The sequence below is a fragment of the Mauremys mutica genome, chromosome 3 (assembly GCF_020497125.1).
Source record: "Mauremys mutica isolate MM-2020 ecotype Southern chromosome 3, ASM2049712v1, whole genome shotgun sequence".
NCBI lineage: Eukaryota > Metazoa > Chordata > Testudines > Geoemydidae > Mauremys > Mauremys mutica.
Window position 1 is genome coordinate 134,610,083 of NC_059074.1, and position 13,483 is coordinate 134,623,565.

At 40.9% G+C, this 13,483-nt stretch overlaps 1 protein-coding gene across 5 annotated transcripts in view; it reads left to right on the forward strand.

Moving 5' to 3' along the window:
* Positions 1-13,483, forward strand: part of LGALS8 (galectin 8) — a 29,572-nt gene that overhangs the window by 5,315 nt on the left and 10,774 nt on the right. For 4 of the 5 annotated variants that reach the window (XM_045008459.1, XM_045008458.1, XM_045008460.1 and 1 more), the window contains 7 exons: positions 1,457-1,597; positions 6,102-6,190; positions 7,555-7,765; positions 8,978-9,097; positions 10,646-10,702; positions 10,781-10,807; positions 12,530-12,618. In XM_045008459.1, coding sequence (XP_044864394.1) covers positions 1,559-1,597; positions 6,102-6,190; positions 7,555-7,765; positions 8,978-9,097; positions 10,646-10,702; positions 10,781-10,807; positions 12,530-12,618 — 632 coding nt within the window. In that variant the 5' untranslated portion in view covers positions 1,457-1,558. The remainder of the gene's footprint in view (positions 1-1,456; positions 1,598-6,101; positions 6,191-7,554; positions 7,766-8,977; positions 9,098-10,645; positions 10,703-10,780; positions 10,808-12,529; positions 12,619-13,483) is intronic. The other variant, XM_045008461.1, reaches the window with a different exon arrangement.

The window sequence follows — 13,483 nt, forward strand, 5'->3', positions numbered from 1 at the left end:
TCATTTCTGGGCCTGTTTCCTCATCTCTAAGGTAATAATAACTGGAGATATACCAATCAATCTCCTAGAACTGGAAGGGACCTTGAAAGGTCATCGAGTCCAGCCCCCTGCCTTCACAGGCAGGACCAATTTTTGCCCCAGATCCCTAACTGGTCCCCTCAAGCATTGAACTCACAACCCTGGGTTTAGCAGGCCAATGCGCCCCCCACTGAGCTATCCCTCCCCCCAAGATGAGGCTAATGATATTTGCCTTTGTAAATTGCTTTGGTGGGTGAACAACCCTATAGAAGAACTAAGTATTTTGTTGCCACATAATAATAAAATATAGAAAAAATTATAATATAGTAAAGTTACAATAGGCCACACCTCCCCTGAGAGACTGAAGTAAATAAATCATGATGCATGAGTACAATAGATGACTTTGTTCTGATTGGTCAAATATATTGTAACAAATACCAGGCAATAATACAGCAAACATAGGCCCCACTAAGTCTGCTTAAATGAAATAGCCTTTGTTTGCATAATAGAATAGTATAAATAATATTATTGTTTGTAGGTTTACATTTGGGTATTACATTCTGGTCACTGTGGGATGCCCTTCTGAAGAAGGAAGGGGTTGCTGAGTACACTAAGAAGCTGTAGTTTCATTACTGTTCATTGCTATCTGTTCGGTGACTCTGTCAGTACTGTCCTTGAGCTATTCATTGATATCTGGGATTGTATATGCTGAAGGACATAGAAAACAGAAACTCTACATCTCAGTTGTGGTATTTGCTAGTCTTTTCACCACATTATCAAAGGTAAGAGAACCCTGGCCTTTTGATTGGTCAGCCTACAGACTCTCCCTCAGGAGAGTTAGGAGTTAGCAAAAGAAGAAAATAAAATTGCTCTCTTACTTTTTTTCAGACCAGATTTTGCTTGGCTCTTGTGTAGGAAGTAGGAACATGCAAAGAGCCTTCCTCACTTGCACTCCCACGTAAAGATCAGGAACAACTGCAGTCCCTGAGTGCAGGGACCACTCCTTCTCAGCTTTTCTGTGGGACTGTGACTCCGTTCTTCTCCCACAATTTCCATGCTAACATGAAGATCTAGGCAGCTGTGTAGAAAGGAGAACGGTGACCCATACTTAAGGACTGTGCATTGTCCACACTTCCCAGGCACAGTGGGGAGCTGTGGGAGAGATTTTATCTATTGAGAACCAATTATTCCCAGAGCTCTCAAGCAAATTTTGTAGCTATGTACACACTGCCCTATGGTAAGAGGTATGTCTTACTAGGACAACTAAGCACTTAATTTTCATATCTTGTAGAAACTGTAAAATTAAGCCAGTAAATTCCTGTTAAAACATTTTCATTAGTATGTCAAAAAGCATGAAGAAGATTTAATATTTTGAAGGCTGAACAAGGATTACTTCATTCAGTTTTTTTTAATTAAACTTAATTTTGGTTTTCCAAAGGGATCCTTTCTTCAATGCCAACAAAACTGAGAAATTTAACTATATTCAAAATCCATCGCTGGTCACACACAGCCAACAGACTTGGCTGAAGGAGGGAAGACGATGCCCTTGGACCAACCGCAGAAGACAGTCCATAACCCGGTAATTCCCCATCGTGTAAACAGCTTCTCCCTGAAAACACTGGGCAGCTTTACCCTAAGGGACTTTGCTCTTACATGTCAACTAGTCAGAACTGTGTGCTGTTTGTGTGGTGATAGGAATATTGAGAAATCTCCAAATTTCTCATGCACATGAGAATAACACCTGCTGCTTTCAGTACAGTTCCTGTTAATAGAGGCAAGGGACTTGGAGCTGCGTGTATCTTCAGAGTTAAAGTACAGTATTTCCAAAAAGGAGAGAGCACTCATAAATTTGGAGTATCACAAGTCTTATCATCGTGCTGTGTCAGCATTACCCCATCTCAATGGAAATGTGAGTCTTAATCAGGTGGAGCACTTAGCCATACCTTTTGGATAGGAGACAGAGTTGGGCTTTTTGGCATGCAGAACAACTACATGTATCTTCCCCATTCGTCTTCATAATTTCCATGTTATTTTTTGGGGCTGAACCCCAACATTGTGTTGTTCTTTATTATTTTGTAGTTCTAGGTTTGTGTGGGTTTCACGATCTTGTTCTTGCAGAAGCTGTATTAGTGTATTGGTTTGATTTCGTTATGGAAAGGAGGAAGTTGAATGGGAAGCTATTTTTAAACTTAACTATGAAGGGAATAGCACCCTCCAATAAAAATACATACGAGTCTATATTACAGGCGAAGCTGATAGCACTGCCTATTATGAAGGTTGCCCGACACTTCTCAGTAGAAGACACTGTCTTCAGCTGAAACAACAAGGAGTCCTTGTGGCACCTTAGAGACTAACACATTTATTTGTGCATAAGCTTTTGTGGGCTAGAACACACAAAAGCTTATGCCAGGGATCAGCAACCTTTCAGAAGTGGTGTGCCGAATCTTCATTTATTCACTCTAATTTAAGGTTTCGTGTGCCAGTAATACATTTTAACATTTTTAGAAGGCCTCTTTCTATAAGTCTATAATATATAACTAAACTATTGTTGTATGTAAAGAAGGCTTTTAAAATGTTTAAGAAGCTTAATTTAAAATTAAATTAAAATGCAGAGCCCCCCGGATTGGTGGCCAGGACCCAGGCAGTGTGAGTGCCACTGAAAATCAGCTCGTGTGCTGCCTTCGGCACCCATGCCATAGGTTGCCTACCCCTGGCTTATGCACAAATAAATGTGTTAGTCTCTAAGGTGCCACAAGGACTCCTTGTTGTTTTTGCTGATACAGACTAACATGGATACCACTCTGAAACCTGTCTTCAGTTGCTTATAGCTTTGTCATACGTTGACTGGGGTAAAATTTTCCTTGCTAGATGTCTAACTCAGCTTGAAGTTTTCTAGAAAATTTCAGCCAAAATGGTTCAGTTGTTTCCATGAATGAGGCTAGTGGAAAAAGTGTTATTTTGCCCATGTTAAAAGATTCTGGTGACCTTTTCTTTCAGGCAGGCCATTCATCCGCTTTTAAGCCAGACAGTCCTGATTTTGGAAAGGTTTGTCCCTGTCCTGTACCGGACGTATTTTTGTCCAGTATCATCATACATGCAAGGGCATACAGGCGGAAGCAGGCCCACGCTGTTGCAGAAGTACTGGAATGTTTGGTATTCGAGGATATGTCAGTGGCCGTTCTGTTTTCTTTGGAAGTCCGTGCTTTGGAGCAGGAACTTGAAATCTGGCGGGGGGTGGAGGGGTAGCTTTTGTATAATGGATGTGCCTTTTGCCTTCCCCATGAAAATCTGCTCAATTTTGGCCAAGTTATGAGTCTTTGAAAAATCTCAAATTGAACGTGCTCAATAGACTTCTTAGATATTAACAGCTACATTTCCAGACATTTCTGTCCATACGGTGCATGCTCCAGTCCAGGGCTGAGCTTGACTTTACTTGCAGTTGTGGCTATGGGCTATGAAAGGATGAGTACATGAACTGAGAGCAAGGAGCCTGCCTCTCCTGTGCTCTCAATGACCCCCATGCTGGGCCCAGGCAGAATAGAGGAGGAAGCTGCATAATTCAAGACAAGGACAAGATCTAGACCTGTGGAGGGGCAGGGAGAGTAGATTGGGACAAGAAACCAGAAGGGGTCGGGACAGAAATTGAGACTGGAGGTTGAAGAAGAGGAGCAGGAAACTGGGAATGGGGGCGGTGTGTGTGTGTTTGGCCTGGGACTGTTTGAGTAGGAATAGTGGGACTTGGGAGGGGACTGGGAGCCAGTAGGTATGGGAGGGTGAGATCAGATCAGATAAGAAGCTGGGGCTATAAGAAGCATAGAGACTGGAAGTGGGAATCATTGGGAAGCAGGGAAAGATGTTGGGGAGGGACAGATCTGATGAAGAGACAGTGTAGTAGAGAATTGGGATAGTTTAGACAAGACTGGGACAGGGAGCCGTGTGTGTGTGACTCTGAGGCTTTGGCTATACTTGCACTTCAAAGCGCTGCCGCGGCAGCGCTTTGAAGCGCTAAGTGTAGTCAAAGCGCCAGCGCTGGAAGAGAGCTCTCCCAGCGCTGTCCGTACTCCACCTCCCTGTGGGGAATAACGTACAGCGCTGGGAGCCCCCAGCGCTGGGGCTTTGACCACATTGGTGCTTTGCAGCGCCGCAATTTGCAGCGCTGGAGAGGGTGTGTTTTCACACCCTGCTGCAGCGCTGCAAATTTGCAAGTGTAGCCAAGGCCTGAGATGTACTTGTGCCTGGCCAACCAAGCAATCCAGATAGCTGTATATCTGTGACTTGTCGTCTTTGTTATTACCACTTCTCCAATTAGTGTCATCTACCAACTTTATCGGTGATTCTATGTTTTCTTCCAGATCACTGATAAAAATGTTAAATAGCATAGGGCCAAGAAACAATTCCTTCGGAAACCCACTAGAAACACACCCACTTGATAATTCCCCATTTACAGTTACATTTTGAGACCTATCACTTAGCCAATTTTTAATTTTTAATGTATACCATATTAATTGTATATTCTATTTTTTTAATCATGTCATGCAATACCAAGTCAAATGCCTTACAGAAGTCTAATTATATTACAACAACACTATTACCTTTGATCAACCAAACTTGTAATCCAATAATAAAAAATAAATAAATTAGTTGACAGGAGCTACTTTCCATAAACCCATGTTGATTGTAATTAATTATATAACCTTCCTTTAATTCCATATTAACTGCCCCTTTATCATGCCCAGGATGGATGTCAGGCTGAGAGGCCTATAATTATCTGCCTTATCCTGTTTACCCTTTTAAAAAATTGGCACAACATTAGCTTTTTATCCAATCTTCTGGAACTTTCATAGTGTGCTAAGACTAGCAGTCCAGTGAGCTCCTCATCTGGCTCTTTTAAAATTCTTGTGTCAAATTATCTGGACCTACTGTTTTAAAAATGTCTGACTTTTAGTAGCTACTATTTAACATCCTCCTGAGATACTAATAGAATGGAAAGTGTTAGCATATGAAATGACTACATCATAAGAACATAATTACGGCCCTACTGGGTCAGACCAAAGGTCCATGTAGCCCAGTATCCTGTCTTCTGACAGTGGCCAGTGCCAGGTGCCCCAGAGGGAATGAACAGAACTGGTAATCATCAAGTGATCCATCCTCTGTTGCTCATTCCCAGCTTCTGGCAAACAGAGGCTAGGGACACCATTCCTGCCCATCCTGGCTAATAGCCATTGATGGACCTATCCTCCATGAATGTATCTAGTTCTTTTTTGAACCCCTGTTATGGTCTTGGCCTTCACAACATCCTCTGGCAAGGAGTTCCACAGGTTCACTATGCGTTGCATGAAGAAATACTTCCTTTTATTTGTTTTAAACCTGCTGCCTATTAATTTCATTTGGTGACGGCTAGTTTTTGTGTTATGAGAAGTAGTAGACAACACTTCCTTATCTACTTTCTCTACACCAGTCATGATTTTATAGACCTCAATCATATCTCCCCTTATCCGTCTCTTTTCCAAGCTGAAAAATCCCAGTCTTATTAATCTCTCCTCATACGGAAGCTGTTCCATACCCCTAATCATTTTTGTTGCATCATTTGTTTTTTTTCCCCAAATACAGAACAAAAATGTTTATTTAACTCTTCTGCCATTTTTGCATTATTATTGATAATTCTATCATTTCCATTTAGTAATGAACTAATACGATCATCATAATTCTTTTTGTTCTTAATGTACATAAAAAAACTTTTTTTAAATTGTCCTTAACTCTGAAGGCCATATATTTTTCCGTGTCTCTTTGCTTCCCTTATCAATTCCTAGATTATGTTTTATATCCATTACTATCAACTTTCCCTTTCTTACATTTCTTTTTTTATTGTATATTTTATAGTTTCCTTCACTCTCCCTTTAAACTACATTGTTTTTTTTAGCCAGTTTGGCCATCTTTCTTGGTTATTTAGAAAATCTTGCTCTCCAAATCATTAGATAAAACTAGGAATTTTGCTATATTGGTTTTGTTTTCATTGTTCTTTTTTACCTAAACATCTCCAAATGTTATTTTGAATATATTATATTTTCCCCTCCTTCTCATAGGTTATTCCATACACTGGGACAATCATTAGTGGTCTTCTTCCTGGAGAACTAGTTGTAATACAGGGAAGTGTTCCCGATGATTCCGACAGGTAATGTCTAAAGCCATCTGACTTTCAAGAGGTTATATTGTGAATGAGCCTTTGAGGAGGCAAGCTGATCAAATCCCAACTAAACGGCTTTTCATAGCTTGCGGGATACACATCCATTGGAAATGTTTTAATTTTTCTATCATAAACTTGGGATATTATAAACCTGATCTTGCTTCTGTCAGTGGAGAGGCTCATTACTGTAATGGACATTGGATCAGATCCCAAGTTGTGAGACTGAAAATGACTGAAATCTTTGAAAACAAACCCACAGCCTCAGTAACAACCCTTTTTCAGTTTTGGAAAAGAAATTAACATGATATTTCAAAGTGACACAATCCTTAAATCTTTAATTTATATTTAAAAACTGAGAACTGCCACCCTAGACTAGGGTGACCAGACAGCAAGTGTGAAAAATTGGGATGGAGGTGGGAGATAATAGGAGCCTATATAAGAAAAAGACCCCAAAATCGGGACATCTGGTCACCCTACCATAGACACTTATAAAATATGTTGATTTATAAAATGCTCTGAATATGTACAGTAGTGTCACACCATGCTGAATTTGTGTATGTTAATAGGAAGCTAAGGAGTAAATAAAGGTTTCAAGGTGAAATTTAAAGAGAGCAACTAACTCCTCACCTTGCTCTCTGCACTCTGCCCACATTTTTTGTCTTCCTGGTTGGCTCCCTTTGTTTCCTCCTCCTCCTTTTGATCATATTCAGCTTCTTATGATCCAGAAACCTTTTCTCTCTAAGGGCAGTATCTGAAATAATAAAAGTGTTGGCACTTGAAAAAAATCAGGCTTCAAATACGGGGAGGATGCATGATCTAGTGGCTAAGGTCTAGGATAGGGAATTGAGATCTAGGTTCTATTACCTGTTCTTCCACAAGTTTCTGATGTGAATTTGGTCATTTAACTTATTTTCCCATCTTTAAAATGGAAATGGGGATTATTTAGGGGGGTAATGAGGATTAATTTATTAAAGTGTATGAAGTGCTCAGATGTTATGTGATTAGCACCTGAGAAATGCTTATAAGTTATTCTAGTTCTCAGTAATAGATTAAGGGGAAGATTTTTGAAAACACATGAGAGTAAGGCACCCAACTCCTGTTGATTTTCAGTGGGAGCTAGGAGCATAACTGCCCATTGTGCCTTTAAAAATCTTCCCATTTTTGGTTAGTCATAAATTAGTATTATGTATGTATCACTTCAGTTTTTTACTTCTAATTGTTTTGTAATCACCATAAGTGGGTTTAATGCAAAGTTTTTGTATTAACAACCAAAATGTAATTAGATATTTTAAACTTTTGAGAGAATACTTCTGGATGAGCTGAACTGAATGTCTGTTTTAATTTGTGGTCAGGTTCCAGGTAGACTTCCAATGTGGCAGTAGCACAAAACCTCGTGCTGATGTGGCCTTTCACTTCAATCCCCGCTTCAAAAGATCGGGCTCCATAATCTGTAACACTCTGGAAAAAGAAAAATGGGGTTGGGAGGAGATCACTTATCAGATGCCTTTTCAAAAAGGGAAGCCATTTAAGATTGTCTTTATGGTTTTGAAGGATAAATTCCAGGTGAGTCCCTAAGGAAGGTGAATATTTAGCCACTTGTCATGCCATAAATGCAAACTAATTTGGAAGCGTCAGTGTCAGTATTGTTTACTGCTATGTAAACTTTGATTACAAAGAGAAACTATAGGCTTTCCCTGAAAGAGGGGCACTGTTGAGTAATGCAGGCCTTTACTTTTATATACTTGTACCTGGAAAGTTGTGTGTTGAGGGAGCAAATATCTTCCTGATTATACTAGCTGTTACACAACCCCTCCCTTTCCCATGTGGCTTCTCCTGAACACAGCAGCCTTCCTGCACACAGAAGAGTGCTGGACAATGCCCTCTGGATCAGAGGAAGCACTGAAGAGAAACAAATATTTGTCCAGCTCTGTCTGATTGAGATAAGACAGGTGTAACTTTAAATAAGTTTATAGTCCATATGTCATCAAATGGTGATGTGCTGAGAGAATCAAAATATGATGAGAGATGCAATTTCAAAACCAAAGTACAAATGTGCAGTAAATGTATCTTTATAGAATGCCATTAAATATTCCACACTATTGTAAAGAAACATAACTAGGCAAGTATTTCTGTTTCTCTACCAAACCCCATGAACCATGGTGTACTTTAACCTTGTTCTGGAGGAGGAAGACGACAATATCTCTGTCTCTAGCTGTTTAATTCCTGGTTAGTCCATCTAGTCTTCTCTTGGATTATATCTCCAGGGCTTTTCAGAGTGGCTGGAGTACAGCTCTCTCCACAGTACTCGAGGACTGTGTTGTAGTTCTTGAGTTAAAGAAACAGATGACCATATTCATTTCAAGTAACACTAGTGAGGTTGTGTGGTAGGGTCATTTTGGTGTGGAGCTAATAGAAAAGGGGAAGTGTTTGTGTGTGGGTGGGGAGAAGGGACTATTTAAACATAACATATTAAGAAAAAGAAATGAAGTCAGTGATTACAAGGTAAACCAACAAACTCAACCCCCAAAACAGTCAATAGACTTCATGCAACTTAACTATGATTATCATATTACCCATAATGTTCACTATTTCAATTTCAAAATGTGAAGGAAAAGAAAATTCTTTGTCAAAGGCATGTTCCAAAGCAAGAAGCTAAAACAAAACACGACTGAGTAAAATTGAGAGGAAACATAAAGGTTTAGTAGTGATCTTATGTTGAGTATATAAATGCTATTTAAGATATCAGTACATTTCTACCTTTTTCTGCCTCTCTAGGTATCTGTAAATGAAAAACATTTGCTGCTGTACAACCACAGAATTAACCTGGAAAGAATAGATACACTTGGGATATATGGGAAAGTACAGATTCAGACTATACAGTTTGTTTCTAATAATGTAAGTGGCTGAATTGGATAGCTAATTTTGGGTTGCTTTTCCTTATGTCTTTCTGCTTCACATTATGCTGTTCTGAAGTAAGATATCAACAGTGAAAATGAAGTAGCACAGAAGTAAAATCTATATGAACTTCAATATAGAAGTGCAGTAATGTCTCCTGACATATCCAGTATAATGATTTCTTCCCCTATTCATCCCCCCAAAATACTATCTGAATGTCTTGTTCCTTAAATGTCAGATAACAACTCTGAGTCTTAACTAGAGCTACAGCTAGTCATTTCTCTGCTCAATGTCAGAATGTCTTTTCTATTTTGGATTTGAACGTTCTGTGTTGGGGAGGGAAGCCCAGCCTACACACTTACATCACAGTTAATATGAAAAACAGATTGTATTAGGGTGACCAGATGTCCCGATTTTATAGGGACAGTCCTAATACTTGGGACTTTACCTTATATAGTTGCCTATTACCCCCCACCCCCCTGTCCTGATTTTTCACACTTGCTGTCTGGTCATTCTAGATTGTATGCAGAAATAGGCATGTGTAATTTACCCTCCCCCCCCTTAGAGATGAAGACCGGAACTTTCAGCTGCTTGTGCTTCAAAATGATCCCTGGAGCAGCTTTCCCAAAATAATCTACTTCCAAACACTTGCACTAAGATAGAGCTAGAACTCTTTACAGAGTGTTTACTTGCATATGTGACCTTACTTTATCGACCAAAACAACTCTAACTTGGCTGATTAGATGGTGAATGTACCTTTTTGAGTTTTGAGTCACCCTTTGGCTGGGCTGCAATGCTTTGAGATAATATGGAGCAGCACAGTGATTTCTCCTAATTGATTCAGACAAACTGCCAAATCTGTTGAAGGTGAACCAATGGGAGGAAACGGCTCAGTCTGTCTCTCTCCTGCACAACCCAGTATAGAAGACAAGATCTGTTTATTACACAGGGGAGACATGCAAAGCCCCCCAGACTCTCCAGATATGAAGGGGCAGGTGAGGGTCTCCCCATCCCTCCCTTGCTATTCTGGAGGTGAAGCTCAGCCCCGTCCTCCCTCCCCCCGCTCCCTGTCCCCTTACCATGCAGCCTGGAGCACCGGTGGCTGGCGGCGCGACAGCTGCGTCGCCCAGAGCACCAGGACAGGCAGCCGCACCGCCTGGCTGGAGCCTGCTACGCCACTGTGCAGCACAGAGCACCGGGACAAGCAGGGCTCTGCAGCTGTGCTGCCCCAGGAACTCACAGCCCTGCTGCCCAGAGCATTGCGCTGGTGGCGGAGCGAGCTGAGACTGCGGGGGAGGGGGAACTGCAGGAAAGGGGCCGGGGGCCAGCCTCCTGGGCCAGGAGCTCAGGGGCCAGGTAGGAAGGTCCTGCAGGCCATAGTTTGCCCACCTCTGCACTAGACAGTCTTTTGAATAACTTTTAACCATAGTCACGGGATTTCCATAGTAGTCTAAAGCCACACACTTTTGTGTAGTTTTAACAAACTTCGTTTAGAATCAGAATTCTAGTATGTATGAGCAGTGATCTCTAAATATCTTTTCTCTGCAGTCTTTACAAGGCTCTCAGCCATCATCTTTAGGAATAACAAAGATAAACTCAGAAAATGTACGTATGCATATACTGTGATTATGTGATCTTCCTATTCTTTGATGTTCTAGTTAACTTAATTTTTTTTTTTGGTAGGGAGAAATGCCTGATGGTTCACAACTTGTAAGTATTGTTTTATATATGTAAATTGCAAATATTAAAACATTTGAATTGGTTTAGCTTCAACTTCCAGCCATTTGAATCATGTTATATCTTTCTCTGCTAGACTGAAGGTCCATCATTCAATATTGTTCCCCATGTAGGTGCTTATAGGCTGTAAATCAAGTCCTGACCTGAAACTATTTGCAAATTTGACACAAATAGTTTTGGCCATTCATGAAATGGCCAGAGGAGTAGGTGTCTCCCATTTCCCCCTTTTAACATTTAGCCCAGTGGGTAAGGGCACTCACCTGGGATGGGGTAGACCCAGGTTTAAACCCCTGCTGTGGAACAGATCCAGAATGGACTTTTCCAAATCACTGAAAATTCTGAAAAATTTGGTTTGACCCAAACTGATTTTGTTTTTTATTGAACTGCCACTGAACCAAAAAATTCAGTTTTGGTGGCATAAGTGGCAGTGTGCATAGCGCTATGTTGGCAGGAGAGCTTCCCCCACTGACATAGCTACTGCCACTCACTGAGGTGATTTTAATATGTCGATGGGAGAGCTCTCTCCGTCAGCATAGAGTATGGGTACAGCTGTGCCGCTGGAAGCTCGCTAGAGTAGATATGGCCTGAATTAATGGGTGAAATTTTAATCCTGTGCACAAAAACTTATCTAAAAGGCAGATAAGCTTGCTCAAGTGCAGATTCCCACCACAGCTCCAACCCTTAAAAGCAAGGCAATATGGATTTAAAGGGAATACCCTCCTACGCACTCCTGAAATCAATCATTGTCAATGGGCTGGTGCCCATCCCAGAGAAGTACCTTCTACTGAAAGAACTGTACACACTACACTCCGTACATTCATTTTACTTGCACAAATCCTTAATTCTGATATCAGCAACAATGGTCTGTACCTGGAACATGTCCCAGGCCCAGACTGCTGGAGGAATAATAGTATATTAAGGAGTTCCTGTACATCATGAGGGCTGTAGGCGTAAGGGCTCTGCATGGAGAGGAGTTGCAAGAGTCTCACCTAATCATGTGCTTCCAGAAGCTGGGGTTTTAATAGTCATGTCAAATATCATGAGACTCGTGATAAAATCATGAGAGGTGGCAACACTGCTGGCACTAAAGTCCCTTTCAATTGAGCCAGAGATGCCTTTGAAACACTGATTCCAGCTTAGACAAGTTTTTAGCCTGTGAATTTAATACCACTCCTTTGACTCACACACCCTGTACCTGCAGGCTCATCATCTCAGGCAGATGATGATGCCCATGTGAAGCCTCAGGGGCTGTCCACACCAGGACAGGGGGCTGATTGGAGAATCGGAGGCCTATTGGTACATTTTTCACAACTCCAGGGCTGTAATGTTAACAATAGGCTTGTTCCAGCTCAGTAAACAGCACAAGTCAGGTCCAGGAAGGGAAACACCCAGTTGCTGCTGCAGGCAGGACATATTTCTGAGCTCAGGAAAACGAAACTTACTCTGTTGCACTGTCCAGTGGTAGCCATGGCTGCAGAAAACCTCCTGGATGAAGCTGCATGTAACATATGTCTGGAGTATTTTAAAGACCCATTTATTATCCAAAAGATTTTAAAAATTAAGTATAAATACTAAATAAAAGATCCTGGAATGAACATGCCTATTTGCCTTCCTCCCATAACTAGATCATCCCAGTGGTGGGTGAAGATAATTTATTAAAAGACATGAAAAATTTGAGCATGTTTGCCTTTTCAGGTGGTTCCTTACATTGCCAGGCTTAATTCTGCACTTCGTCCTGGACGGACAGTTGCCATCAAAGGAGAAGTGAATAAAAACTCAAACAGGTCAGTAAATTGCAGTGCTCTTACATCCTAATAGCAGATCAAATTGTAACATATAATATTATTGTTGTTCATTACTACTGTTTTTAATATCTGAGTTACTCTGTCATAAAGGCTGATTCTTCCCTACTTGCTGCACCTGCCCAGAGGACACAGATCCTCAATCCTACCTCAGGCTGACCATCTGAAGAGATCTGGATGTAGTTCTCTCAGGAGTCTATCAGCACTGCTCTTGAGTCAGCTTAAAGTTCTACTCTGACAAGTGACTGTTTAAAAAAAGATATATATATTTTTTTTACTTGGCAGATCTGCACCGTGTGTCTATTCAGGGCCATAGCTGTTCAGTTTAAAACATATGTTCAGCTCTACAAAACCATCACAGTTGTGTAACATGTTGACAAAACTTATCAACCAACCAAATACAAATGATGGAAAGTACAGTCTTCATGCAGCCCTATTCTACACATGTTCATGATGCATCAGTCGTAAAAATTTCACCTTCCATGGCCGATTACTTCAGACAGATCCAGGAGCTGATGAAATGCATCACTGATTCAGTGCATCCAATCACCTTAGAAGAAGTTCAGGATTCCCATAATGAATTCCTGGACATTTTCCATACTTATTCCACATGTGTAGCCCTTCTGATCAATGAAGCTTTATTGTATCCTTCCAAGACCATCTGGCAGACTCCAGTGACAGCACCACCCACTTGTAAAGCATGCTTATTTAAAAAAAAAAAACAAAAAAACAACAACCCTACATCCCAGCCAGAGATTGAGTTTTTATTCTCTCATCCTTCACCAAACTTGGATAGTGGAAGCGGTTAATAAGTGCGATAGCCAACACTAAGCTAAATCTGCTTACA